This window comes from Pteropus medius, unplaced genomic scaffold (assembly GCF_902729225.1).
Source record: "Pteropus medius unplaced genomic scaffold, Ma_sr-lr_union100, whole genome shotgun sequence".
Taxonomy (NCBI): Eukaryota; Metazoa; Chordata; class Mammalia; order Chiroptera; family Pteropodidae; genus Pteropus; species Pteropus medius.
The window spans coordinates 2,407,612-2,435,228 of NW_024355523.1; the positions used below are offsets into that span (position 1 = coordinate 2,407,612).

The 27,617-nt window shown below is 33.4% G+C and overlaps 1 protein-coding gene across 2 annotated transcripts in view; it reads left to right on the forward strand.

Moving 5' to 3' along the window:
• The window catches only part of GRIA4 (glutamate ionotropic receptor AMPA type subunit 4), a 316,548-nt gene that overhangs the window by 273,944 nt on the left and 14,987 nt on the right, over positions 1–27,617 (forward strand). For both annotated transcript variants that reach the window (XM_039858731.1, XM_039858730.1), the window contains exon 14: positions 2,652–2,899. In XM_039858731.1, coding sequence (XP_039714665.1) covers positions 2,652–2,899 — 248 coding nt within the window. The remainder of the gene's footprint in view (positions 1–2,651; positions 2,900–27,617) is intronic.

The window sequence follows — 27,617 nt, forward strand, 5'->3', positions numbered from 1 at the left end:
TTAGAGACTTAAAAGTTCTATCACTGTACTTATAAGCTGCCTGGGTCTGAAGAAATTTACTCATTTTAGCCTGTCTCATCAAATTTATAAAGATTTGCTTGCCCTCACTCCTTAGCAAACATCCTCTTGTAGTTACAGAAAAGGCAAAGGAATATTTTCTACCTTTTCATTTCTTGAATCTCCGCATCTACCTCCTTCACCCAGTGGATGTGATCTTATCTAAGCCCTGCCCCTTTAAGGCAGAATCAGAAATTCTAAGTATTACGTAGTGACAAATCATATAAATTTTTTTTCCGAAAAAGTTTTCATCTTTCCTCTACTTTCCACTGGAAGTCTGTATTTCACCATTTCTGTAATACTCAAGACCTGCTATGTTTAGTATAACTATACCATGGAATCCTCTTTCTTTTGGATATTAAAGGAACTAATTCAACTTCTTTTACACTTAAGGTATGGGTAATTCAATATATTTAAACAAATGCAGCAGTAATTTTCCTCACATTAATATTATGGGAATGTACTTCTAAAAAATATGTATTACCTAAAGATACTTTATTCTTTTAAAAAGGGATATTTGCTTTAATATTATGTTGCATTCTAGAGTTAAATTATTTTTATAATTACCAAGCTGTACAAATTCTGTTTCCATTTTGCTGTTAGTTTTGCTTAGCTGTTCTGTTTTTTTAATAAGATACTGAATAGCAACTGAAAATTATCAAGTAACTAACATGATTTCAAAAAATATTTTTTTAAAATATTTCAGTTAAAATAATACCCAGATAGATTTTATTCCTTTGTTTTCAACATAGTATACCTAGTGAAGTATACAATATATGTGGATGTTGTTTACCAATACTTCTTTACACTGAAATTATCAGAATAGGTGTTTAAGGACCATCTGATTCAAGTGACCCAGATCATTTATAATTTTCAGTGATTGGAAGTTATAAAATGGAAGAGTTAGATCTCTGGGAGAGAACTCAACTATTAAAGCCGGAATGAATGTGGCCTGGCAACACAGCCTCCCTAGAGGATCCCACGCTTGAGGGCTCTGAATCTAGATACTCTTCTGTCCTGGAAGCACATAGAATCTTGGCAACTAAATTGTCATGTTGGCATGGTATTTCCTAATGGGAGGATTTCCATAGCCAGAAGTAACCTGTCATTACCTAACACACACACCCATCACAATTTCTGTGTCAAGAGATATTTTCCCAAGTGTTACTAACATAAAACATTTCATAAGACACTACAGTGTATCTGGTATATCTATTTCCCATCTTGATATTTATCACCATTTGAATATACGTTAATATAAAATATCCGTTTTTTGGTGTTCAAGTATGCAAATCTTTTACTGTGTTTTGTTTATTATATAGGTTCATTGATTACTAAATTTCCATTTTATGAAACCAAAATTACGAATACTACTTTATCAGCTTTTTTCTTAGTCTCCCTGAATAATTTGCTTTTGCCCCAAACCATGTATTTAGGATACCTGAATCTGCTTCTTATTGGATTCTATTCTGGTAAGCAGGGAGGTCACTATAAACAAATGTACATTCTACTCAAGATTTGGCCTCATACCTAGATTTAAGTCTGAATGAAGTATCTATTATTTTTTACTTGGATCCAACTGCATAATTTCAGCACCTTGTTATGGAACAAATGCAATTGCATCAGATAAAAGTCTGTGTGTATGACATTGTATTATCAAACATCAAACAGGAGTCGGGCTTTTCTATCTTATTAAATACATCCTTGGGGGACATATGAGTTCATTTGGATATATTTTCACATTTAAAATGGATGAAAAAATTCTAATATGAATGTAGATACCAGCAAAAGGATCTGGGTAAAGTAAGTAGTGGAAATAATGTAGTGGAGCCCAAATGGACAAAAATAAACAAGTTCTTGTCTGAAATCAGAGAATTAGAATGACTAACTCTCCAAAATATAAAGTGGGGAAACAGGAATCACTTCTCTTTAAAGTTTAATGTATGTTCTATTTAGAGATTTTGTTAGAAAATTCTAAAAATGTTTTGGTGAACCTAGAGTTTGATTCTTGTGTTATAGATATTTGGTGATTTCTTCTCCTTTGGTGCTCAACTACTGACTTGATATAGACTGCACTTTTTGCATACATCTTATTAGAATGGTTTTCATTAAAACTTTGAGGTATGAAAAAAGATAAAAATAAAACAATATAACAACTCTCTTTATTTGTTGAAATTCAAGTACAGTATTTAAAAGGTATTTTACAAAGCTAAAATTAAATCTTACCTGTGGTCCTTTTCAAGTTTACCATGAATGTTGATACAAAACATGATTTTAAATGTTCAGCTCTCTTTATGGCATTAGGCATTTAAAAATAATGAGTAGTTCTTCGAGCAGTTCAGTAGGATAATTATTATGACAAGAGGTATCAGCTTTTTCAAAGATCACTTTTACATGTCATTTCAGTGATTTCCTTAAAGAGTTGTAAAAGGCACTTTTCCAATTGTAAAATAGTAAGTAATAACATCATTAGGGCAAATTGGAGTTAGAGGGCAATGAAAAGCTACTGAAAGGCTTTATCCTTATTTTGTTCTGTCAATATTAATATGTTGTTCTCTTCTTTCCTATATTTAATTTATTTTAATTTCCTCCAGAGATCAAAAATAGCAGTGTATGAAAAGATGTGGACCTACATGCGATCAGCAGAGCCATCAGTGTTCACTAGGACTACAGCTGAGGGAGTAGCTCGTGTCCGCAAATCCAAGGGCAAATTTGCCTTTCTCCTGGAATCCACTATGAATGAATACATTGAGCAGCGAAAGCCATGTGACACGATGAAAGTGGGAGGAAATCTGGATTCGAAAGGCTATGGAGTAGCAACGCCCAAGGGTTCCTCATTAAGGTGGGTGGAATAGTATAACAATATAACATGTGTTGTTATAGTATTCCACCTTCCCTGATGTCCCCGAGAGAATTATTTTGTTTTGTTTGTGTACATGGTATGTTTGTTTGTTTTCTGTTTTTCCATTTCACGTTTTTTTTGGTCAACAATCAGGTAATTTTTTTTTTTTATTTCAAAGTAATTAATCATAGTCAATGTATATCTTTTAAGGCCATATAAAAACCAAACTGGTTGAACACTAGCTGCTTCCAGTGGGCCTAAAATATGGGTAGCATATACTTCTATATCTCATCGCCTTTTTTTGGCTCCTAAAACCTATGCTCTCATTATGTCAGTAATAATTCTACATTTTATCATTATTTTTTAAAATTATGCCTGCCCACTATTTTCTGATTAAGACAATATCAACCTCTTCCTAGCAAACCATTCTTTTTTCCATTTCAAAGTTTCATTTATTATGGCATCATTATATTTCAGATTTTCCTGAGGTTGTATTGGTGCTAACTTTGTAATCACATCTATTTATAAATGCAATCATGATCAGAGGGAAAACTGGGCTCTGATTTTATGGTGCTTACTCAAGTCACACTCTCGCTTATTGCTAAGAGGGTGTGGTGTAAGTAAGATCCGTAAAATTAGACCCAATGGTAATCCAAAGCTCTTCACACGTAGACCCCTAAAACGTGATGCGTGTGCGAAGCATTACACATGTGGATAATCCACATGTGTTAAAAGTGAGACTTTCATTCTTAGGGAAATGTTAGTAAAATCTGCCCTTTTCACCCTTTTGGTCCTGGACATAGAAAATTCACATGTTTATGTCCAGGAGGCAGAATTTCCTATTTTCCTTAAGCAATAAAGGCTTCTGTTGAATTGCTGGGGCTAGAACAAAGCCAGAGTCAAAAGTGATGACTGACAGATAACTCTGGTCTCAGTGCGGCTTAGGAGAGATTCGTATAAAGCACAGATTCAAGAAGAAATCAGAATCTTTGCTAAAGGACTTAACCAAGAACCTGGTCTTGAAAAACGATGTCTCTGGTAAGCCTTTGAAAAATGAAGGTAATGAGACAGGTACTATTGCTCAGCTGGAATGAAAGCAATATAAAAATTACGATTGTTTTTATTTGTTTCAAAAAGGGAACTGCAATGTGCTTTGGGTATGTGTGTTGGGTGGGGGTGGGGTTAAAGCAGATACAAGAAACAAATGTTATTGCTGGAGAAGTTGTGTTAAACCAGTACTTTGTGTTTGCAAGCTACACTCTAATAATTAGTGAGGGGCTTTATGGTATGTTCATAAGGGATAATTTTAAAATGAAATAGAATAAAATGAGCCAGTGAATATAATTTGGAAGTGGACATTGGCAATTCTGAAGTCAGGTATATGTGAACATACCTCCCATGTGAAACTGGAGAAATGTGCAGGGAGAAAGCCAAACTAATAAATTATCCATGACAAAATTCTTCCCCAAAAGATTTCCACCGTTCAGACTTAAACCAGCATTAGGATGTTTGGTCTTGAAGGGTGTATTTAGTATGATACAATATCAAAATATGCAATGTCAAAAAGGCCAACTAACGAATAAATCTCTATAGAATCGGTAATTATAAGAGCACCTTAGTGTAAATAATTTTAAAGAAATTGGAGAGGAAGCAATGGTAGTATATGTAGATCAGTGCTCAGACTATTGATTACATCACTGGGTGTTGTTTTTGCTCTTAATTAATTCTTTGTGGATGTAGCTGCCTTATCCTCTGTCTTGTGTCTGCTGATAAAGTCAAGTTCCAGGGGCTGAATTTGGCCCTCGGATACGGGTACGCCTGACTCCCATTGATGGCAAGAGAGGTCCCCCTTAAATGTGCCACTTTGTCAAATCCACACTACAGGGATTGTTTGAGGAGAAGCTGAAGGGCTTCATCTGTCTAGAACTGTATAATCATCAGCTATTGGCTTCCCCCTCTTTTCCTGTCCTCCCCTGGATCTTGTTAATGAGGCAATTGTTAAACTCAGCTTCCTGGATGGAGAGTTTGTTTATGTGCTTTGTTGTACACATGCCACAATTTCCTGAGCAAGCTGGCTCCTGCATGCCAAAACCACAGTCATTTTGTCCTGTCTTTCAGAGCGTTGGAAGGGCACTGAAGGCTAACCAGCATTCCCCTAAACCCCCACCTCCTCAGTCCTCCACCCCCAGCCCAGCTAAGCAAGAGGCTCATTAAGCTTAAATTCTCTTTATTAGACTAGGATCCTTCTGTTGCAAAAGAGGCAAACTAATATAGAGATGGATTAATAAACACCTTCTGATAAATGACTTAGGTTGTAGAAGCAAATTCAAAATTACTGCATTCATCAGAGCAAGCAAGATCCACAGGGCTTAGATTCCCACTTTAAGAGTATCTTTGAAACATCTCTGCCTTATTTGTTCAGTGAAGACTACATCTGTCTTCCTATGGTATCAATCTTTTTTAACCAGGTCTTTAGCTTAATAGTTATGGATACAGTGAGACTGGTATGTTTCATTGTCATTAATTATGGTTTTCTCACAAATTCTGCTGTTTTGATTCATTAGGCAGCATGAGACTTTACAAAAAGGAAAACAGTAATCTCTCCTTCTATGTAAACTGAGCCATAGAATGCAGACAAATGACTTAGCAATATTCCATTGGTCCAGGGAGTTTTAAATTTCTAGGCCTTGCTGTTTATCAAAATGCTTCAGGAAAGAGGGAGAGTATGATATATGATAGGATGGAACGTCAGCACTTCGGTCTTTAATGCAGACTTTAAAACAAATGCAATTAGGATCATTGCAGAGAGTATTATCCGTGACTGGGCTAAAAATATTACAACAGTGATGACTAGCACCCATCTTTAAGACAGAGAATGATATACAGAGCTCTTTATTGTTCAAAGAGACTTTATTTCAGACTAGTGTCTGCTGGGCATGCACAGTGAAATGTTAAAACCATTGAGCTATTACTAACAGTTCTCAGTTACAAAAGGCCAATAACTATGCTCAGAAATTTTTGGTTTACTGTACTTGGACATAGATTCTCCAATTTTTAGATGATAGAATGATACCAGGTATATTGATACTGTTCAATTTAGCACCTATAGATTCTAATATATAAAAAAGGAAATAATTATAAATAAATGTACCAGTAAACTATAAATATTAATTAAGGAAAGAACTTAAACCTTACTGTCATTGTTATTTATTTTTCCAAGTTACCTTCTAAAGAAAACTTTCAGGTCTTGTGAGATAAAGGGTAAAATCTCTCTTTTTTATATCATCTCTCAACTATCTCTATACCTTGGTATTTCTCCTGGATCTTTCCACATGTGCAGTGCTATTTATACCACTACCAATGTCATGTCCTTACTTCCTATCTCTTTTCCAGAACTGTTGTGAGAAGACTTTCTCTGGCCGAAAAAATTTTAAAGGTTGTTTTAAAATATACACTTTAGATGGCATTGTAATGGAATGTAAAATTTAGACAAAAAAAAGGAATTATGTTTATTTTGACTTTACTATCAATACTGTCAACTTTACTACTTTATTATAGTATAAATATCTACTATATTACAGTCTTTATTGCACAGTGAAGTTGTGTACTATCAAAATATTATCATTACTATATTATCTATATTACATTAGTTACTATACTCTCGACTTTACTGTGCAATAAATAAAACTAATAAAGATTGTTTAGATTGAATCATAATTTAGTTAATACAGATTTACTATTAAATAGTTGTTAGATGAGAATATCCCTTTTAAAGATACTCATGTTATCTAGTATCTGTAAGTACCTCTGGGGAACAAAGCGATGGGTCATATCTGATGATTTCCCCTAGTCTTTGTAAGAATTTAGATATTTGCTCCTAATGTTTGAAGCCAAGTTAGAAAAAAATAGCATTTTATAAATTCCATTCAAATTTGCCTTCTCTAAAGATGTTTATGAGAGTGTCTAAAATAAGGCGAATGCTCTGTCACCAAAAAAAAAAAAGTTTCAAAAGCAAGCAGTTCCAAAGAACTTGATCAATAGTTGAGATCTGGAAAAAATGAGGTCCATTGGACTTGCTGATGCCTAGTGGCGGGAATCCATGGCAACGAGAGCTGATCCTTTGAAACTGGACACACCATGCTTAGTTTACAGCAGGCAAGTCAGAGCCTCACAGCAGTAATGTGGCAGGGGGAGGAAGTACTAAGAACGGGAATTAGAATAGCATATCTTTCACTGGACTCTTTCTTTTAGTATTTAACACAATTACTGGCCTCATAGGACACTTGGCCCAAGCCTAGATCTGTATCAGGGTAAGTAGAGTTCTCTATATGCCAAATTATACCACTTTGGAAGATTCATTAGGGCAGATTTATTAAATTTAATATATTCAAATTCATGTATGAAAAATATATTATCCCCAAGGAAACACTTTCCCACGTGAAACTTGTCATATTCAGTCATCAGGTGTTCAGGTGTACTTGGAAGGTTTAGAAAGAAAGTTTTTTTCTGAATATTGTGTGTGAAAATAGCTGTAGTCTATTTTTGATGTTAATAACAAGTTAACTGTTAGTACTTAAGTAGACACTAAAAAAACTTAAAAATACAGAAATTTAAAGCTAAGTACTTAATATTCCTGAGCAGCACTTGGCCTCAAAGTGAATAAACTTTTAACTTGTTTTCTGGAAATGAGTTGCAGGATATTTGTAAAGAAATTTTTTTTTAACTATCACAGAAAGAGGTATGTTTTGCTTATGAACATCCTTCATTTTTTGGTTCCATATTAAAAGATGCTACAGATAACTTAGTTGTGTTTTGGAATATAGTCTGTCGGGCTAGCAATTAGAAAACACACACACACACACACACACACACACACACTAATCAATTTGCACCTCTCAGCATACACACACTCCAATACACACAGTCTCCTAGCTGTGATATGCTTAAACACCTACCCACTTTGCTATTAGAGATGCTGATGTTTATTGTGGATACCAAGTATTTTGCATTCACAAACTGAGATGTCACATGGTAAAGGTATTAATGTTACATGTGTCTTGGGGAAAATAAGCCCTTTTAAAATCCACACACTCCATCCTTCCCTTTCTAGATGTTGAATACAGTAAGAAACATAAAACTTTCCACTGCCATTTGAAATTCTGGGTTTTTCATTAAGCTCTTAGCTATGATTAAAAGATGATTGAAATTATGGTTCCCAATGAAAAGGGGGTAAAATTGCATTTTTCTGCATTTCTTTAAAATTTAACAGGTATTGTACATTTTTGGCATTCTCACTAGTCAAAAAAAAAAAAAAGCTAATATGATTTTCCTTCATTCATTTGCCAGTTCATTCAACAAATAGTTACTGAGTTCCAACTGAGAATTTACCATGTAGTTTTCAAGTTGTTCCCTCTGGGGATGTAGAGTGTAGAGTGAGTGCAGAACCTACAGCCAACCGAGTCAAGCAGCCTTGACCTACACATGCCAAGTGTATCTAGGAAACATAAACTTGTATCTAAGATCAATGTTCACAATCTGATATGTGATAAATGTGCTGTAGATGAATTTATCCCTCCATTAGTAGTGTATTTAAGTGTTCTTTCCTGGGACATGTCTAGTAGCTTGTCAGGTTCCATATTATGTCACTCATCTTTACAGATCATCTCACTACAAAGAACGGTTTCCAGAAGCAATTGCAACATTACTGCTCAGGTTAAAAAGGAGACACATACAAAGTAAGAACAAAGCAATTGCATGAGGGTTCTTTGTGTTTGGATCCCCCTTTCTGTGCTGGTGGGTAGAAACCCAGATGTAAGTTCTCCAGAACTAAAGCTAAAAGCACCAGAGCTGGAGAAGAGATGTGTCACTTGAGGATAATGGCAATGCTGAAATCCAGAAAGAGGCACAACTGAGATATCTTAGTAAGAAGATAAAGTGCAGGTAGTCAAAGCAAAGCATCTGAAAGTATCTCCAAACAAAAGGTTTAGGGGTAGAAGGAAGGGATAGAAAGGAAATATACAGAACCAGGATTTTTAGAGCTAGGAAAATAGCAAGAGCAACAGGTGTTAGTTAGTGTGCCTGCCCAGAGCTGCTGCTTCTGCTCTTATATTGAATCAGGTGTGTTGGAGTAACCCAGCAAATGGGTGGGCGGCTTACTTGTAAAATCTCAGCAGTAGGACGAACACCCTACACCAGAGAAATTATCTATGTGAGGCTTCCAACTTCCCCAATGCTGCCTGGCAAATATGAGTTGGCAAGTTGGATGGCATAAGAAGCCTTCAGTTCTCCATGACAGGAAAGGACACTAAGACAATTTTGTGATGTCACTGGAATGTGTATTCAGATCAAAGGTAAAGAGTTAATGTATGCATTGAGTTTGTCTTGGAGGACAGAGCTTGCCTACCCTTAGAAGTAGCCAAAGTAGATTTGAATGTATCAAGTTTCAGTGCTATTCCTTTTCTACTGAATTCGCCTCTATTTCCTCACACTCAGCATTTTCTACACCAATATTAAAATTATCCCCAAAAGAGGTTTTGTTTCTGCTTTGCATCATATAGCTTTTGACCACAGCTATAATGCTGCTTTTTGGCCCTGTCAATACTTAATTAATAAAGAAAATGTCTCAAGATAATTTTCTTCCTTATAGACCTCAGGCTATAAGACCATGACTGCTCTAGATAACAAATGCCTTGAACTTTACAACGATAAAGTTGCCTATATTAATTTAGGAGCAGCTGTTAATTTATCCTCAGAACAGCAGCAAGGTCATGTGATCAGAGTTTTTTCGTTGTTGTTTTTACTTTTTGTACATCATTTGCATAGGATCCTATTCTCCAGACTTAACCTTCCTACAGGAAGGGACACCAGGAAGGGACACCAGGAAGGGACAATCTGGGAGTCCTCAGCACAGGCTGCTGCAGAGGAAGGGACCACTACAGTTCTGAGATCATAACTCACTACTCTGAACATTTCATCAGAAGCAAGAGAAGCACTATAATTATGCATAGTAGATTCCTACCCTAAATTGCCCCAGGCCCTCTTAGCTGAGAGTGTGGAGATAAGGTGGAGAGGGACTGCAGAAGAAAGGGAAGAGGGGGCTATTTATACTTGGAATAATGTCATGTAAAGAATACTTTAGACAAATACACACACACAGGACTTTGGAAGGGGTGTGGTAATCAAATTTACCATAAAAGTCCAAAACTTATAATAAAATGCTATAAAGCTCACTTTATTGTGGAGATATAATATACTCCTAAATGCTGAATTCTATATAATGCCTCTTTAATACAGTTTTATACTCATGGTAAACATCTACTTAGTACATCATAAGTAAATAATGGTTTTCCATAAAAATGAAAAGGTATCCATTTTTTTCAGCATAGCATATGGGAAACCACTCATACTCAACTTTAGACATTAGTGTCCTTTCGTTTCTAAAAATAATATCAGCCAAGATGTGGCAGGTTTATGATTCATATTTAAGAAAAGAAAGATAAAATAGTTAGGTAGTCATCTGGAATGAGCTAGAAAATATTAAAGGCCCTGGTTTAGAATTATATTCTATATTAATTTAAATGAAAATAAAAAACTATAGCTTATTTATTTTAATGTTTATCCCCCCATCAATCCTGTAACTCTTGTTTTCAGAATGAAATAATATACATTTGAGATTACTTTGCTATAAGCACAGTATCATATGCACTTGGCAACACCTGAATGGAAAATCACCATTTGACTCTCAAAAACACCTAGCCCTGGCCCCAAGCCTTCTCAGAAACAAGAATTATATTGATTATATTGATTATGAGAATATTTTGTAAGTAATAATTATGCTAACAAGTTATAAATACTGTGAACACATTGTTTATCCTCCTTAATATCAGAAAAGTCTTTTTCATGATTAAAAGTAGTTTATTTATTTTAAATGGACAGTTTTCATATTTTCTGAAAACCTAAAAAATATTGTTAGCACTCATCCACAGAATGAAATACACTTTCAAAAACTCTGCAAAACCATTTCAAAATGCTCCTCTAATATCACGCAATTCAACAATAAGAAAAATTAAAAGCATAAAAATATTCCTACCATCAAGTCTGCCTTTTAAAGTATGCAATACTGAAATGTGGGAGAAATTTATCATTTTAAATACCACTGACCATAGAAAGTCATATTACATTATGTTGAAATAAATTAGATTTAGCCTACTTCTTTTCCTGAGGTATTCAATGAAGAAATTGACATGAATAATTTTTTACAGAAATGTTAAAATTCTGTTTTCTCTAAGTGTTAAATATTTGGAAGTTAGCCAAAATACGAATTAAATAGGAGTCAGTCAAACAAATATGACACAAACAGCCCCTGACTTTAAGAGAAAGTATAAAAGTATGTAGGCCCTTCTCTATTCTTGCTTTACTACGCAGAAGATTGTATAAAAACTGTCAAGAACTACCTAGGAGGCCTCTGCTGTCATAGAATCCTAGTTGTTTTTATCTGGAGCTGACAAATTGCAGCTTCTGAACAATCTTTTTGAATGGTCCAGAATACTACTGTAATTAAGAGAAGACATCATCGGACCCCCAGTCCCTAGTCTCCCCTCTTTTCAGGTATTTGCAATTAGGACCACAAAAAAAAAAAATCATAAAAGCATTATCAGCAAGTATAGATGCTCTACACTGCTAGTGCTTTTAGCATGAAAAGCAAATTTAATTTTAAAAAGCATGAGAAATAGAAAACTGAAAATGAAAGCAAGTATCCAGAGTCCTAAATCAGTAGCCTAACCTTTGGCTTATATTAGAGGCTAGTCGGAGGTAAATAGAAGTAAATAGGAACCAAGAAAAGCTAACCTCAAGATTGTCAGATTGTCTGCCAGAGTAAAAAGTAGAAGGCATAGGCTTAGAGAGAGAGAGTCTATTAAATGACATAGCAATGATAATATCGTATAAGGCTAAGAATCAGATAATATATTATATAATTACTGTTCTTTTTAATTTGTTCACTTTCACGAGATGTTTAAATTTGGCTTAATATAGAACTCTATAAAAACTACTGAGCAGTATATTTAAATGAAACAATATTAGTAATAGTACAGAATTATAGCTTTCAAACCACTTCCATATATACTTTTTTTACTTGCTCCTTTTAACCCTCTCATGATGTCATTTTTGATTTAGAGGAAGGCATTATAAATTAGAGTTGTTAAGTGACTTGCCCACAGTCCCACAGCTGAGCCTAAAACTGAGATCTTCTGACTTTCTCCAGTGCTCTTATGGGAAAAGAACAAAGACTAACTTAATATAAATGCAGTTTACTTTGAAAACTTACTGAATAGCTTCTGTGATTCTTCCATGCTACAGTTTTGGCAACAATGATAACTTCAAGACATACTGAAAATACCCATACAGAACTCAAAAAACTATAATGTTTTATTTGTATTAAAAACTAAACAAATTCTTGTTAAGTTGAAGAAGTTACACAGAGGTAGATTTAAGGTCAGCACAAAGAAGGATTTTACAATAATTAAAACTGGACCAAAAAATGAGGAACAATTGGCTATGATTCCCAACAATCAGAGTTGTTCAAGTAGAAGTGAAAAGGATTCACACACTGTGACACTGACATCTAAATTCTCTTCCCTCTTTGAGAGTCTGAGATTCTGAGTCCTGCCCTGGACTCTGTTTAGCAAAACAATGAAAGAATTCTCCTATACCCCTTTTAAGTTGCAGATACTTAATAAGACTGGGGAAAAACTCATTCCCAGAACCTCGATAGGGGCTCGTGCAGTTTTGGTATTAAATAAGTCACTTCTTCAGTGAATAACTGCTTTAATCGCAGTTTGTCCACATTGTGAAATGGAAAAGCACTTAAGGAAAGCATTTCTCTGTAAAAACCACAGAACTACAGACAGACCCAGGACTAGTATACCTATATATGCAGACTTTTAAAATTAAATATCAACATTGAACTTTTGGCACCATTTAAATCTGACAAAATTCATTGGATTATATAAAAGGGGGAATAAAAGAGCAAAAGTGAAGCACATGCATGTAGGACTTGCTTGGATTTTTTTTGGAATGAAACATATATTTTCATATCTAGATATGATGAAAATTGATCCATGTAATGTGGTATCCTGTGGTGTTTCAATAAGTCATACTTGAAAGGGTGATTTTTAAGGGCACCATAATAACCCCAGCAACTTCAGGACCACTTAATTTCTTTTCCATTTTTCCTTCATTACAAATAGCAATCAGTTTATGCTCTGAAGCCTGAAGACTGCACAGCCACTGTAATTTTACCCAATCCAGGCAATGTACACAGTTGTTCTTATTCATAGATTCTCATATCATTTCCAAATATAAAGATATTTTCTTCAAAATTCTGTCATATAAGTGACTTCCATGGATGAAGTAGGTGTTTCATAAAGCACACTTTACTTTTTTTTCCATTTATAGCACAGCTATTCTAAATGTATTTGCTTCAGAAAAATATAAAATGCTCTATTTCTGTATATATTCTTTAGAATGTATAGAGTTTAGTGGATAAAGGCTGGTTTGCCAAAAAATCCATTTTTTGAATGTTCATTAAGTGAAAAGTCAAAGTTCCCAAGGAAGAACCACATATATTTGTAGGAGTGTTATTATGCCATATTAATATTATGTAACTTCTAACTGATTAAAGTTCATAGGATGAATCTAACACTAAACAAATGGTAACAGTAATAGGTGTATAATATAGAATCTGCCATAGTGTTTTTTCCCTGCACATTTTCATAATGGCCATTAGAGTAATGATTACAACATCCTTCATTTCGATGTCTCTGGAATATATTGTGACAACCCGAGGTTCCAAAGTACATCCATGTTCTCACCTGATGTCATTTTATTTGATAAAGGATTTTAATAAGTTACCCAAAGTTAAATAACAATAGCACATGATCTTGTATGGGTTCAGGCTCATTCTTGGTCTCCACTTTCCTTCACGTCTCACTGAATTCAATCAATTGTCTGGTATTTGATTTTTTTTTATGGGAGCCAGTCGCTATCTCTGAAATTAGGCCAAAGGGTAACTAGGAACTGACGCTAAGCTTAATTAGACTGTGGTCTCAAAAAGACAAAGTAATTTGAATAAGAACAGACCATATCAGAGTCCATATAACTGAAAAGGAAATACAATTTAATAACTACTACATACAAAGCATACATATGTGAATATATTTTCCCCACAACTCCTTAATGTTGGTGTTACTATCTTCACCTGGACATATGCTGCTGCTGAAACTCAGATGAAAACTCTGATACATAACAGAGCTGTAATAGAAACCCATTACTGCCTAATTCCTAAGTCCATGCTCTTTTCACTATGCTGCCTTATTTCCAAAGACACCAGGGGTTATAATTAGAGACATTAAGAAAACAAAATAAAAATCCCACCTTTATCCTACCTGTGATTCCCTGGTTTGAAAAAATAAACCTAGATGTGCTTCTGATAATACCCATCTCCCACATTTATGCCTAACCCTCCCATCTAATGACTCTTTAGGTTTTTTTCATGTTTATAGTAATTCTTGTTCATGGCAGATTCAGTACTATTCCAAACAAAAGAACATCAGGGAGATGGGCTGAGAACACCACACCATGCCTCCTCCTTCCCAAGGAACTCTAGGTTCTCCCCACAACACCGCCCCCATGATTCACTCCAGCTGATAAAAATTACTCAAGCAATACTGTTCCATGAATTTCCCTGCTCTTAAGTCAGTCTTCAGTTTATTGGAACGCTAACAAAATAGACTGACTGAAAAGCAGGCAATTTGTCCCCTTTACACGGCTAATGTTCATTCCCCTTTGGCTTAATCCTTAAAACAAATTTTTAATTCACTTCAATGAACACTGCAGGATATCAGGCAGTTGGTAGTGTCTTGTGAGACCTGAGGAAGGGGTTGGCCAGAACTGAACTTGACTTTAATACAAGACCATGTTCTATTATTGTTTAACTTTGGGTATTTCTCCCCTAGGAGGAGGACAGAGGAGAACTAACCAGCTCCAGGACCAAGGTAAGAGGGGAGTTTTCTTTCAAAAGAATGGGTTCCATCCATTTGAAGGAAACCCCTCCCCCACCTATTTTTTAATCCCTTTTTCTTTATACTTTTATATTTTTTATCCCACCAGCATTAGGAAACCAGCTTGCTACCTGTGCATTACGGTTGTTTGAACATCCATTTACAAATGTTATAGCAGGAAAAATTAAAACCTTCCTTCACACAAGTCATATCAGTTATGTGCTAATGAATTTATATTTTCTATCATTATTAAATATCAGTGCCAGTCTTCCATGCAAGATTAGATTTTTGCATAGGCCTTAAAAATTGTCATCACCTGGTAATTTCTCTATACTTAGACTACGGATATTAACTGATAATCAAATCGTAATGGGTAATAGGGTTACAAAAACATTAAAACTAAAATCCAAAGTGTTTTTATAGAAAATATATCATTATTAAGAAATTTTTATTAAAAGAAGCAGCTGGTATAATTTAAATGATATATAAGATTTTTAAGGTACCGTATAAAACTTTGGTTAGAAAAAGGAAAGGGAGAGGAGGTAATATTGTCTTAAGCAGTATTTCTTATGCTTATAGACCCTCTTCCCATGCTTCTTATATGGTTTTTAATGGTTCCCGTTGTTACCTCTCACAATTTATGTTGTTGTCAGTGGAAAACATCAGCATTCCCTGATTTGGGTACTTATTTCAAATTGTCTTTTACATGGGAGAAAACCAAGGTGAGAAACAAGTTAGATAATTTTAAAAACATCCAGAATTTGAGATATTAGAAGGAAGGTGGACTATATGGATTTTGAAGGGACCGGCTTCCAGATCCTATCCAGCTATAGTTCCTTGCTCTCGTTGCGCTCTAAGGAAGCTAGATCTTGTGTGACTTAAGTAGATTTTAGAAAAGCTATGGGATCAGGTAACTAGGACACTTAAGGCTCAAGAAGAAGGAAATTTTAGGAAGGAGAAGAAATGTGCAAAAAAGAATGAGAATTCGGGCAATTTGTTGCCAGTAAATAGTAATCATCTTTCAGAAACACAGTTCTGTTGTTTTGCTACAAATAAGTTTGAATCTTGGCATCACCTTAAAATTGGATTGTTGAGGTTTTTTTAATGAAAGAAAATCATTTCAGAAGGATATATTTTTGTTAGAGACTATTGTCTTCTGAGCGGGAACCATAGTAGTCATATAATTAGGAACATATATGAGAGGACACATGAAATAGAAATTTGATTTTAATACCAACATACAGTATTAATGTAGATAATGATATGGCAACGGCCACCAAATTCAGAAACCAAAGCACTGAACTTTTTTTCAGATAACAAATTTTGTTTTCAGATGTCAAATAGAACCTAATTTTGACTTTCTTGTCCACTGACGCCTTTAGTAAAAAGTATAGGATATATTTGAGGCACATTATTCACTCAATTTATTCATTCCTGAAGATTAAGATGACAGATGTGTGAATTGCCTAGTCAAGCACACACAAAAAGGAAAGTGTCACAATAGTTTTTAGCAGACTATTTGTTTTAGAATTTGATATCCACACAGACATTAATTATGTCAGGCAGACTTGTTGTGTACTTTGAAGTCTTATGAAATATTTCATAGTAGTCTCATTCAGGGAAAAAAAAACTGGTGGTGATTCTGCAGTGTCTTAGTTCTTCTGGAGAACCTGAAATTGAGGGGTTTTTGTTTTGTTTTATTTTGTGCTGTGTTGTTGCTCAGTAAAGTGAAAAGTATTAATCTTATATTAATTGCATCCAATTTGTTAGATAGATTAAAAATAGCTTATTGTAGTGCTCAAACTGGTAACTTAAGTACCCAACCTCTGACAAAAAGCAAATAGCTGAAATACTGTGTGACGTGTTCCAGCATTAACACTGGTAGGAGCAAATATGGATGAGGTTATTTTAAGATTTTACACTTTTGTTCATTTTTGTTTTATTTAAATTGTTTAATAAAAACATATGAGCATTAGAATATATTTCTATTTCGAAATATAACTATGAGCAAATTGGTCATAGATAAGCAGCTTTGTGTTTCACCTAGAATACTATAAACTTAAAATCTTTAAAGACACATAGACTTTGAATTCTTAGCCTTTGGTTATTTTCAGAGAATAACAGAAATACTACATGCTCTTCTGGTTATGAGCCTTCTTTGAATGGCCGGTTCAGACAGCTTCTTTTCAGGATTCCATTAGCTGGAGATCCCTTTTTTATAAGACTTTTTTTTATCACTCAATTTCTTTTTTCTATTTGTGCTATTCTCCCACCTAACCAAAATCTAAGCCAAAAGTTAAGGTAGACAAAATAAAATTAATTAAAAGACACTTTAAGATATATATATATATATATATATATATGTATTTGGATATATATATATATTTGAATATATATATATTCAAATACTAGTCTACTACTAAGGAACCTGAAACCTGAAACCTGAAATGAGAAAGAAAATTTGAAACTAATTTTTTCTTTCAAGAACTTCATGGTCTTGAAGTTCCCATGAAATTACATAGGAAATTTAAATATTTGCATATAAAGGTTAACTAGACAGAGTGAATTAAATACATATTTAAAAACAGCAAAATAAATCCTAATCGAGTTAAAGCATAGGTGGCATTTAATATCTGTTCATGATAAATATAATTTTTAATTTCTAAAATGTGCTGAATTACACTATTCTAAGTAGTAAATTTAGTAACAGAAGAATTTTCTGTGGTATGTTTTATTTGCCACAATGAAGTAGATGAGAACTGAGTTATAAAAATACCATTACCTGGGAATTTTCATCTTAGAGTTTGGTTGGAAATATCAAATTTCCCTTGATATTCACAACAAACTTGTATTTGATTTTATCATGTAGCATTCGTTCTTTGCCCACCTACACAAACTGAACCAGTTGTCCCTTTATTTTAACTCTCTATAATTTCACTGAAATACCTTTTTAGATTATTTTGTTTATACAAGGGACCAAATTGCTCACCATTATTCATAAAGATGCTGGTGTCAGTAATTTTTTTATGTTCCCTTTGCCAATATTTAATAGGCAGTTTAGAAGACTTTTGCTTTGTTTTACTTTATTTTGTTTTAAAACACTCTTCACGTGAAGTCTTTTCAAAATCCATTAGGTTCCATGGTGGAGGAATTTCCTTTTATTGTCCAGCACATTATTCTTTCATTTTAATCAGTTGTTTGAAAAGTAGCACCTTAAATTAACTCACTGAGCTATCAAGTCCACATGTAGTCATTGCATGCCTACTATATTTCTTACACTGCGTTAGGATTGAGAATGGTATAAAGTACCATAAGACATAGTTGCTGTCCTTCGAGAAGTAGAAAAAAAACGTACAGAGATAACATTGTAAAATAATGTGACTCGGAGCAAATGCGAGTGCTCCAGATAATAGATCATTTAAAGGAGCAGGAGATAAAAAGAATCTAGAGCATCTTGGAAAGACTTCATCAAAAAAAAAGATTCAGATGTACTAATCGACAAATATTAGTTGAAAGAGTAAGTCAATAAGTGATTACCAGAAAGTGGTTGGAACTTTAAAAAAGCTAAGAGGGGAGAAAAAGGAATTCCTAGTGAAGTTCTCATCAAAAGATTGAAGTCATTTTTGAAAAAAACATCTTTGGCACTGCAAGGAAACTAGCCTGGCTGGAGCCAGAGAAGGTCTATTTGGGGAATTAGGGTAGTTGAGACACTGGGTTTCTGTGTTAGACAGACCTGGGTTCCAATCCCACCTTTGCCATTTACTAGCCATGTGGATTCAATGAGGATTCAATGAGAACATGAAGAACTTGACACAGTGTCTGGCTTAATAAAACATAATGAAACTATGCTTTAAAGTTATCTATAAACCTAGTTGCCAGGAACTCTTGACTGTCAGAAAAATTAGAATAGAATAGTATCTTGGAGGCAATCATGAATCATTAAAGGTTTTGGACAAAGCACTATAAACAAGATTAGAAGCAAGGTTATTCTGATTCTGGGTAGCTGAGAATGGATTAAAAAGTCAATGGATCTTGTCTCAGATGATAAAGGCTTTGACTAAGGTGATGCCTGTGTAATAGACATGAAAATATAAATTTAAGAGACACTTTTCAGAAAAACTGTTCCTAGTGGATAATTGGCTATGGGAAGGTAGAAGGTGGGGAAATGAAAATTAAAAATGTGATTGAGTTTTTGTGATCGGGCTTTGTTACTTTATTATTTGTTTTCACATTGCTATTTCTTCTGTGAAAATTTTCCAAATCTATTATACTGAAGTTCCTTATGATCTTATTCTTGGGGATTCATGATTATATATTCTAAAAGATTGAACTTAATCATTAAGAACCTGGTATGTTTCAAAATAGACCTATCTTGGGAGAAAACAAATGTTACCATCTAATCAAATCAAGTCATCATATGGGTTCTTGGTATTAATTTTTAAAGAAAGTTATCTGCTGTACTTCTTGGATATTTAGGAAAGACCAATTCAGTTGACAAGATCACCTGCCTTTGAAGTTTTATCTCAGTTCAAGGAGTATTGAGCCAGAGAGAATAGAAGTTGCTAGTGCAGGGAATACATGAGTCAAAGCTTAATCAAGAATAACCCCTGTCAAGGCTGTCAAACTTCTCAGGAAAAAGAAAAGTTCCCTTAGGGAGCCATAAGAGGGATGAATAAATCATTTAACTACACAGGAAAGGGTACTACCAGGAAGCAAAGGTATTCTAGTACGTGGGAAAGAGCACTGGACCAGAACGCAGAAGACCTGCATCCCAGCTGGGCTTTGGTGAGCAAGTCACCTAACTTTCATTAGACCCCAGTGACCACATCTGTTATATAAGAAGGTTGAAGACAACCTCTAAACCACATTTGACTCAAAACTTCTAGGATTCTAATTCTTTAATGCAATTAATAGAAGTTTTTAAATATCAGCAAAGGATGGAAAACAAAAACATGATCCGTGGTCCACTGAATGGTGTAGAATTCTAGAAAGGATACAAAGAAAGTAAGGCATGGTCTAGGAGATGAAGGAATCCATTTAGCGACCGGGACAGTCCACGCAGTAAATCGTGGTCCAGGCCAGGCATCTGCATAAAAGGTCTAGTACTGCTGAATAGCTCACACACACTGAGTATAATAGCCACCAGCTCTTATATTTTTGAAATTTTACTTTAGAATAATAATCATCACAATTTTTAAAGTGAATGATATTGTGAAGTACCACAATCTAGGTAGCCATCGTTCTTCTTGAAACAAAGCCTTCTTTTGTATGATTTGATCCCAGATAATGATAGTAATAACAAATGATAGTAGTTTGGGGGTGGGGAATTTATCCCATATAAAATCTAAAAGCACCCCAAGGCCACCAGAAATAAAATTAAATTTACATTATTTAATATGAATAATTGTATTTTTTTCAATATTATAAAAGGGTAACTAAATGTACTTTTTGACAGTTTTTATTTATTTTTTTTATTGATTTAACACAGAGCCCTTTAAAAAGCCCCATGCACCAAGTGCTTACAGAATGATCACAAATTGAGGCTAGTACCTGAAAACTCCTTCCCGTGAAATCACAGCTTAAAAACCTTATGCAAAGTTTAAAAACCTCTGTTATTTCTAGGCTACAATGAGTCATAGAAATATTTTTATTTCTCTTTTAAATAGGCATACTTGAAAGTTGTCATTAATTAATTTTAAAATAAGTGTTATTAGAATCTAGAACAGATATTTATCTGTGTTCATGATTGCTCATCCAAGGTCTGTGAATCCCCTGAAATTGTATGCCAGTCTGTGGTTTTGTATGTTTGCGGATTTTTCCTGAGGAAGTATCCATAGCTTTCATCAACTTCTAAAAATGGCCTATGACCCAAAGGAGAATAGGAAATTCTACTCTGTGACCAAAAATAGGCAAAATCACAAAATTAAACTGTATGAAATATTTGTAAGGATTACATAAAAAACACTCAACACTAAAAATATAATTACAATTTTCATTCATCACAGTCTCTAAATAGTGCTCTGACTAAATTACTGGCAGACATCCGCACAAAAATCACAATGTTCCTTCAAAGAATCACATTCTTCAGACCTAGTTCTCAATTAGGAATTAGGCAAACTCCAAAGAACAATTTAGAGACAATTCCTGGAATCTAGTCCAGTATCTGCTTAATTTGTTCAGTTCTCTTTGATTCACCTGGATTGCGAAACACAGAGGTCTCAATACACTAACTTAGTTGCATATGTTATCCAAAATCCAAAACAGAGACAATAAATCCTTCCTTATCAAAGTGGTTTTCAAATAATCATTATAAATCATGTTGGGTCTGAATTGTCTTTCCACATTAAAAAAAAGTTTCTTCCGAATTTTGATACTAAATTATTGATCAGTAGTTTCACTTAGGCAAAACTTGTCATTGCATAAGCAAACTGGATTGAAAACTTAATATCTTTTCTAAAAACGTTTGCATATATATATGTTGAGCGATTTAGCTCAAATTCTGCCTTTTGAAGTGAGTGCACAAATCCAATGAAGCAAAAAGAGCCTTGTGCTTGTTTACTGGAAGGAATAATTTGGGAAGAAAAGTAGTAATAAGACAGCTACAAGTTAAATTGAAAACTTAGTGGAGCGTTGATAATGCTGAGAACTGGTTACTCTTCCAGGCCTGAGGAGCTGATAGAGGGTGGGACTATGAACCCAAATGCCTTTCCTCAAGATCAGACATATTCAGTTAACTCTTTATTTGAAAGCCTATTGACTTTTATTTACTTCATAGATTTTCTTAATTGATAAAACAGTTCTTTTTTTCTCAATGAGTTATTAATTGACTTTATACAAAGTTCCAGAATTTATTGTAAATTCTCAGTTTTTCTGCTAATTTTCGTCATCCATCGTTATTTGAGGGACATTACTAATTAAACCACAAAATAAAATTCCATGTGATTTTTGCTCCTCCCTATCTCATCCTTTTATATGAGATAGACTTTTATGTATGCAACATTTGTGACAATACTGACAGCGCAACCTCGTTTAAACAACAGAATGAATAGTCTATGCGGAGTTGTGTATTATTTATTTCTTTAATGAAATTGCTATTTTCTTATTAGAGTAGTCCTGGAAAACTTTCTGCATCTGTTTGCCTGCTGCATCACAAAGTTTAAATCATATGAGTTTTCCAATCTGGAATTTTAGTTTAATTTTTTAAAAAAGAATACAGTAAATATGTAGTATAGTGGAAGATTTTTTTTAATTGAATTTTTAAAAATTCCTTCAAAAAATCAAAAAAGACTTTTCTTAGTTGCCTGCCATGCAATCTCTTTCTAAAAACTAAGGTATATATATATACTATTTTTAATGACCCACTTAATAGGACTCAAGTCTATTCACAATCATATTCATTAAATTCAGCATAAAAGGGAAAAAAAAAAGTTTTTTCCCTTTAAAGGGAAAAAACTCACCCTCTTTATGTAAATATATGTGACAGCTAGTCTTCTCTCTAGGCCTCCAAGAGTTCCATTAACCTTCTGCAGGTCCTGTCTGGTGGGATAGGTCTGCTAATTGATGCATTATTCATATTTCTCTGCCTGATCCATTCCCCTCAAATAAGTAGAACCTTTGTAGAAGCCAGATTTATCACATGTCCTCCTGCCTGTGACTAGACAACCAAGGAGACCAAAGCGACCACATAATCAGGAACAATGAATGTTTTTCTGAGATCCTTATGAATAACTCCTAAATTCTGCCTCTTCCTCAATTTTTTTGATCCAAAATAGAATATATACTTTGGTTTGAATAAAACAATTCTATTAGACATTATATTATAAAATAACTGAGAGGTTATTATGTCTGTTTTGTACTGATTACTGAAGTATTACTTCTCACTATAGAAAATTTGGAGTGAGTGGAGAAGCATAAAGAACAAAATGCAATCCAAATCAATTATAATCCCTTTATAGCTATATTTTCCATTAACACATTATATACACATATATAAAATATTTAATTTTTAAATTAAGATCACAATGAATATACAAATTTGTGGGGTTTTTTCACTTAACATTATACTATAAGCATTTTCCCTTGTCATTAAAAATTTTTAATGGTTGTAAAACATAGAGTCATATGGATTATTGGTGCTTATCAATACCATCACCTGGGAGCTTTGTAAAAATATGGGTACACCGCTCCTAATTCAGAAGAATTTGATATAGCAAAGCTCGACCTAAATATCTATATTTGTAATAAGTGATTCTGAGGCTTGAATCAAGCTTGAGAACCACTGTTGTGCACCAAATTCTCCTTTTCTGTTGGGCGTGTAAGTTGCCTTCAATGATTTGCTCTATAAAGGTACTATGAAATCTACCATGTTACTTATTAATTTCTTAGGAGTGATTCCACAAAGGGGGAATTGGTATCAATAATTATCAATATTATCAATAATTATTAAGGGTAAGAATTAATTGTTTTTAACCTATTGTTATAGAAAGCCATATTATTATTTCTAATTTTTAATTCTATCATCAGTATATGGAGACACCAATCTTATTAAATCTTTGACTGTATTGAACATTACTTTTATCTTCCCCAATATAAAGGGGAAAAAAGGAATTCTCATTTTTTTAATTCATATTTGTTTAATTCCAGTTGGATTGAATTATTTTTATATGATTTGTATTTCTTCTTGAGTGAGTTATCTACAAATGTCCTTTACTGATTTTAAAGAGATTTTCTTATTCGTTTACATAATTTCTTGTTGATTCACATAATTTTTAAGTTTTCTAAAAAATATATTTAGATTTATTGGAGACTATAAATATATTCCTAGTATCATTCAGGTAAATATTCTGGACATTTTAATACCTGATATTTAACTTCTATGAAAGTTTAATATGAGAAGAACGCTCCAGTTAAGACAGCGCAGGTCTAAAACTGAGGAGACTGTCTCGTGTGTATGTAACTAATGGATCTTTTCTTAGAAGATAATAAAGCACTAGCAAAATTATTCAATAGTTTAGACAAATAGACTGCAGTAAGTCCATACATTATTGACATCATCGCTAGCATTGAAATGTTCATCTTATTAAGTAAAATAGAACTGAATTTGTTTTAAACAGACCAAATATAATATTGTAAATTATTTATTCTAAAAACTATATATGCCCTAAATATTCTGTATGCAGACACTGACTAAATCTAGACCTTATATATCAGTCCTTTACAAAAATATTCTCAAATGTAGGAAATCATGAAAATACTTTACCAAATTTAAACTTTTAAAATTTTTCCTGTTTACTTGGGTAGACATTGTATCAGATATAAACTTTACAACCTCACTAACAGAAAAATTACACTATTAAGAAGTATGATCTGGAAGTAAATATAATAAAGAATAAAGTAAGCATAAAAGCATATCTACATCTATAGAATTTAGTGATAAGTTATTTATGGAAGGGTAGAGGGTAAGAGATAAATATTTCAGCCTGAATTAAGCATGCTTTCAATAAGAATATCTTACTTTGCACTAGATTAATTTACCCAAAATTAATAAGTGGAAAAAGTTGAGGTCTGCTAGGTCCCTTTCCAAAGCCTTTGTTTTATGTCATATTTCAACAATCTTCTCAGTAACAAAAATGGATCTCAGATGGTAGAGCAATCAGGTATGGATTTTCATAATCTCAAATTCAATTGAAGGAAATTTGAGGAATAAAAACCCTTGGAAGTTTTCCAGAAGTCCTGGAATTTGTCCAGCTGAGTGTTTTCTTTCCAACCCTGAATCAAGTTCCCCATCATCTCGCCACTATGGAAAAAGCTATTTAGAGAGGGTTTTTATTAACCTAAAGTTCCCCTAAGGCGTAAAAGACAAAGGCAAACACATAAATTACCTGGGCCTTTTTTCAATCTATAAAAGGTCCTTGTGAATACACCTGGGCTCTTAAATGTGGTTTACACATCCATCAAGTACATGGTCACGTGTTTCTTCTTCTCTTCAAATTTTAATTGAAAACAATCCGTTTCATTTGAGTTTATTCTGGAAAAGCTGTATTTAATATAACAAAACGAATAATTAATGTAAGAAAAGACCCACAATATTTTTCTTCTGTCTCATCTGCTTGGCAGATCTGATGCTTAGCGTCTCTGATGCTTAATGAGGACAAAACTATCCCTTATTGTCAATGTGTATTTCTGACATTGATTTTGAAATCTATGTCTGAAATGTACAAAGGAGATTCCAAAGCAGAAGTAAAATGTGCACAGCAAGGATCTGCTTTCTATATCCCTCATTTTCTTGACTCCTTAAGACTTCCTTAAGCTTGCTGACAATTACTGTAAGAGTTCCTTTCTTTTTGCCTGCATGAAAAATACTTTTTAATCTAGTCTAGCAAAATGAGTGAGATAACTTTATATATACATTTTTAAAGTCATTTGATGATTCTTATTATTAGTAACATGTAATAGCAAAGCGTTCCATAAAATAGAACAGATATTCGAATGGTCCTCACATGTGGTTTATGCTACAGTTTAAATAGCAATTTAAAGAACCTGTTAAATCTAAATGGTTATAAAGAAATTATATCTTTAGTCAGACAATTTAGAAAACAGGCAGTTTTATCATTAACAGAATTATTAAAGAAATCTTCAAATCCTGAAAAGTATCCCTAAATATGAATTATAAAATGCCTTCTATACATCATTAAAGAAAAATAAATTTTACAAATGATAGTATAAAGTGGACTTTATCGAGGAACCACATGTTTCTAGTAGGAAAACATGTGGATTAATTGTGAACTGGGCAGTGAATTACCTATTGGTCAAGTGTATTATACTAACCAAATATAGATGTATAGATATATGTATACACACATACGAATAGCAGTGTGAAACTAAACTGTTTTTACATGGCCTATTAGATGATATTAGAAAGACGATGTCTTAGAAAAATTTTGTAGAAAGCTTTATTCCAGAACAATTTTCTCAATGTAAAGCTTTTTTTCCTTATCCATTCCTTTATTTTGCTTTTTTGTTTTCTATTGTACTGTGAAACTGTCTTTGGATATGGCTAATAACCCTGTTAAATAACCCTCTCATGAAATGGTTTTAGTTTTATCAAAGGAATGGTCTAAACCAACACATAAAATAATTGGGATATTACTTCATTTAAAAAAAAACTAATATAAATATTTAAGGCTAAAGTAAAGTAGATTATAAAACTTAATTTCTCCAAATAGAAATTTTAGTAGTTAGGTTTAAATATTGAAAGACAAATTTAATTTCTATGGACACAAAATAAATTAAAACAACTCTTTTCTCCTAACAGCATTTTTTAAAAAATAGATGTCTCTATCATCACCTAACTTATTCATACCTACACTTCAGTCTGGTCCTTTTGGTGATTAAACTGACAACCTTATTTTGTTTACTTTAGGAAGTATATTAACTATTTCACACCACTAATGTGTCACTTGGTAATGTAGGAACAGCTAATTATTTAATTATCATTTAATAAATGACAGTCTAACTCTTAAAAAGAGTTACTATTCTCAAAGTGTGTGGTTTACTCATGAGAAATGTTTACTCTCCAACTGGATCAGACCACCACAACAGGAACATCACGGAAAATGAACATCGTTTACTTGAAATATTACAAACACATGTTAAGAGAATAAACATATGAATAGGCTGTTTAATGGTGAAATTATTAGTTGACTTTTATTATTATATTATTATTATTATTATTCAGTTGACTTTTTATTAGTCAACTGAATGATATTTCACTTGCAAATCAATGTTCAAGTGCTACTCATTAATATGGTGTAGTTTTGTTTTCTTTTGTTTATAATTCATTTAGCATTAAGTAATCACCAAACTCAGTATTTATCAAACAACACAGCACAAACTGCACCCAAATTCTCTCAGTATATAAGCCATTTCCTAACTTAAGAGAATTTCATTATATGATAGGAAAACGTCTTGAAAGACATAATTCTTCATTTTAAAAATGTAACTTGAAAGTAGGAAAGAAATCAAATGCATTGGAGGAGAGGGCAAAAAACCACGACACTTTTTTTTAATTCTTCTAGAGAATAATTAGAAAATGCTACTTCTATTCCCCTATAGAGAGAAACGTGGAGAAAATCTAATCTAGAGTGTTTGCAAAGTCCACATCACATGCAGCAGGACTTCCTGGGGTTTAATTACTTAAACAGTCAAATTGGCTATGTGATCCTAGTTTCTAAATAGCATCCAATTTCTTTAAGAATCAACACGTAATTAATTCAAATATAAGAACTTTTCCCTAAAAACTGTTACCACCTTGACTATCCTATGACTTCCAGCCCGAGTAACTGAATCAAACATGGAAATTCTAAATTCTCAGACCAACTAAATCAAGCAAATGAACAAACTAAACTCTCACAAACAATAAAAGGAATAATAATTAAACCATACTCTATTGTCAGGAAATCAGCACACACAAATTAGTGGCTGGCTTGTTGGTTTGTTTATGCCATTATGTTTTTCCTTATGGGAATGAATTTTCATTTCAGTCTCTTTTGAGTCGTTGACATTCTAGGCAAAGGAATTCAAGACACAATTCTTTCTCAATTACTAGTAAATTTAAGGTTGAAAAGAAATTTATGTAATTGGTTGATGATGATGTCGGT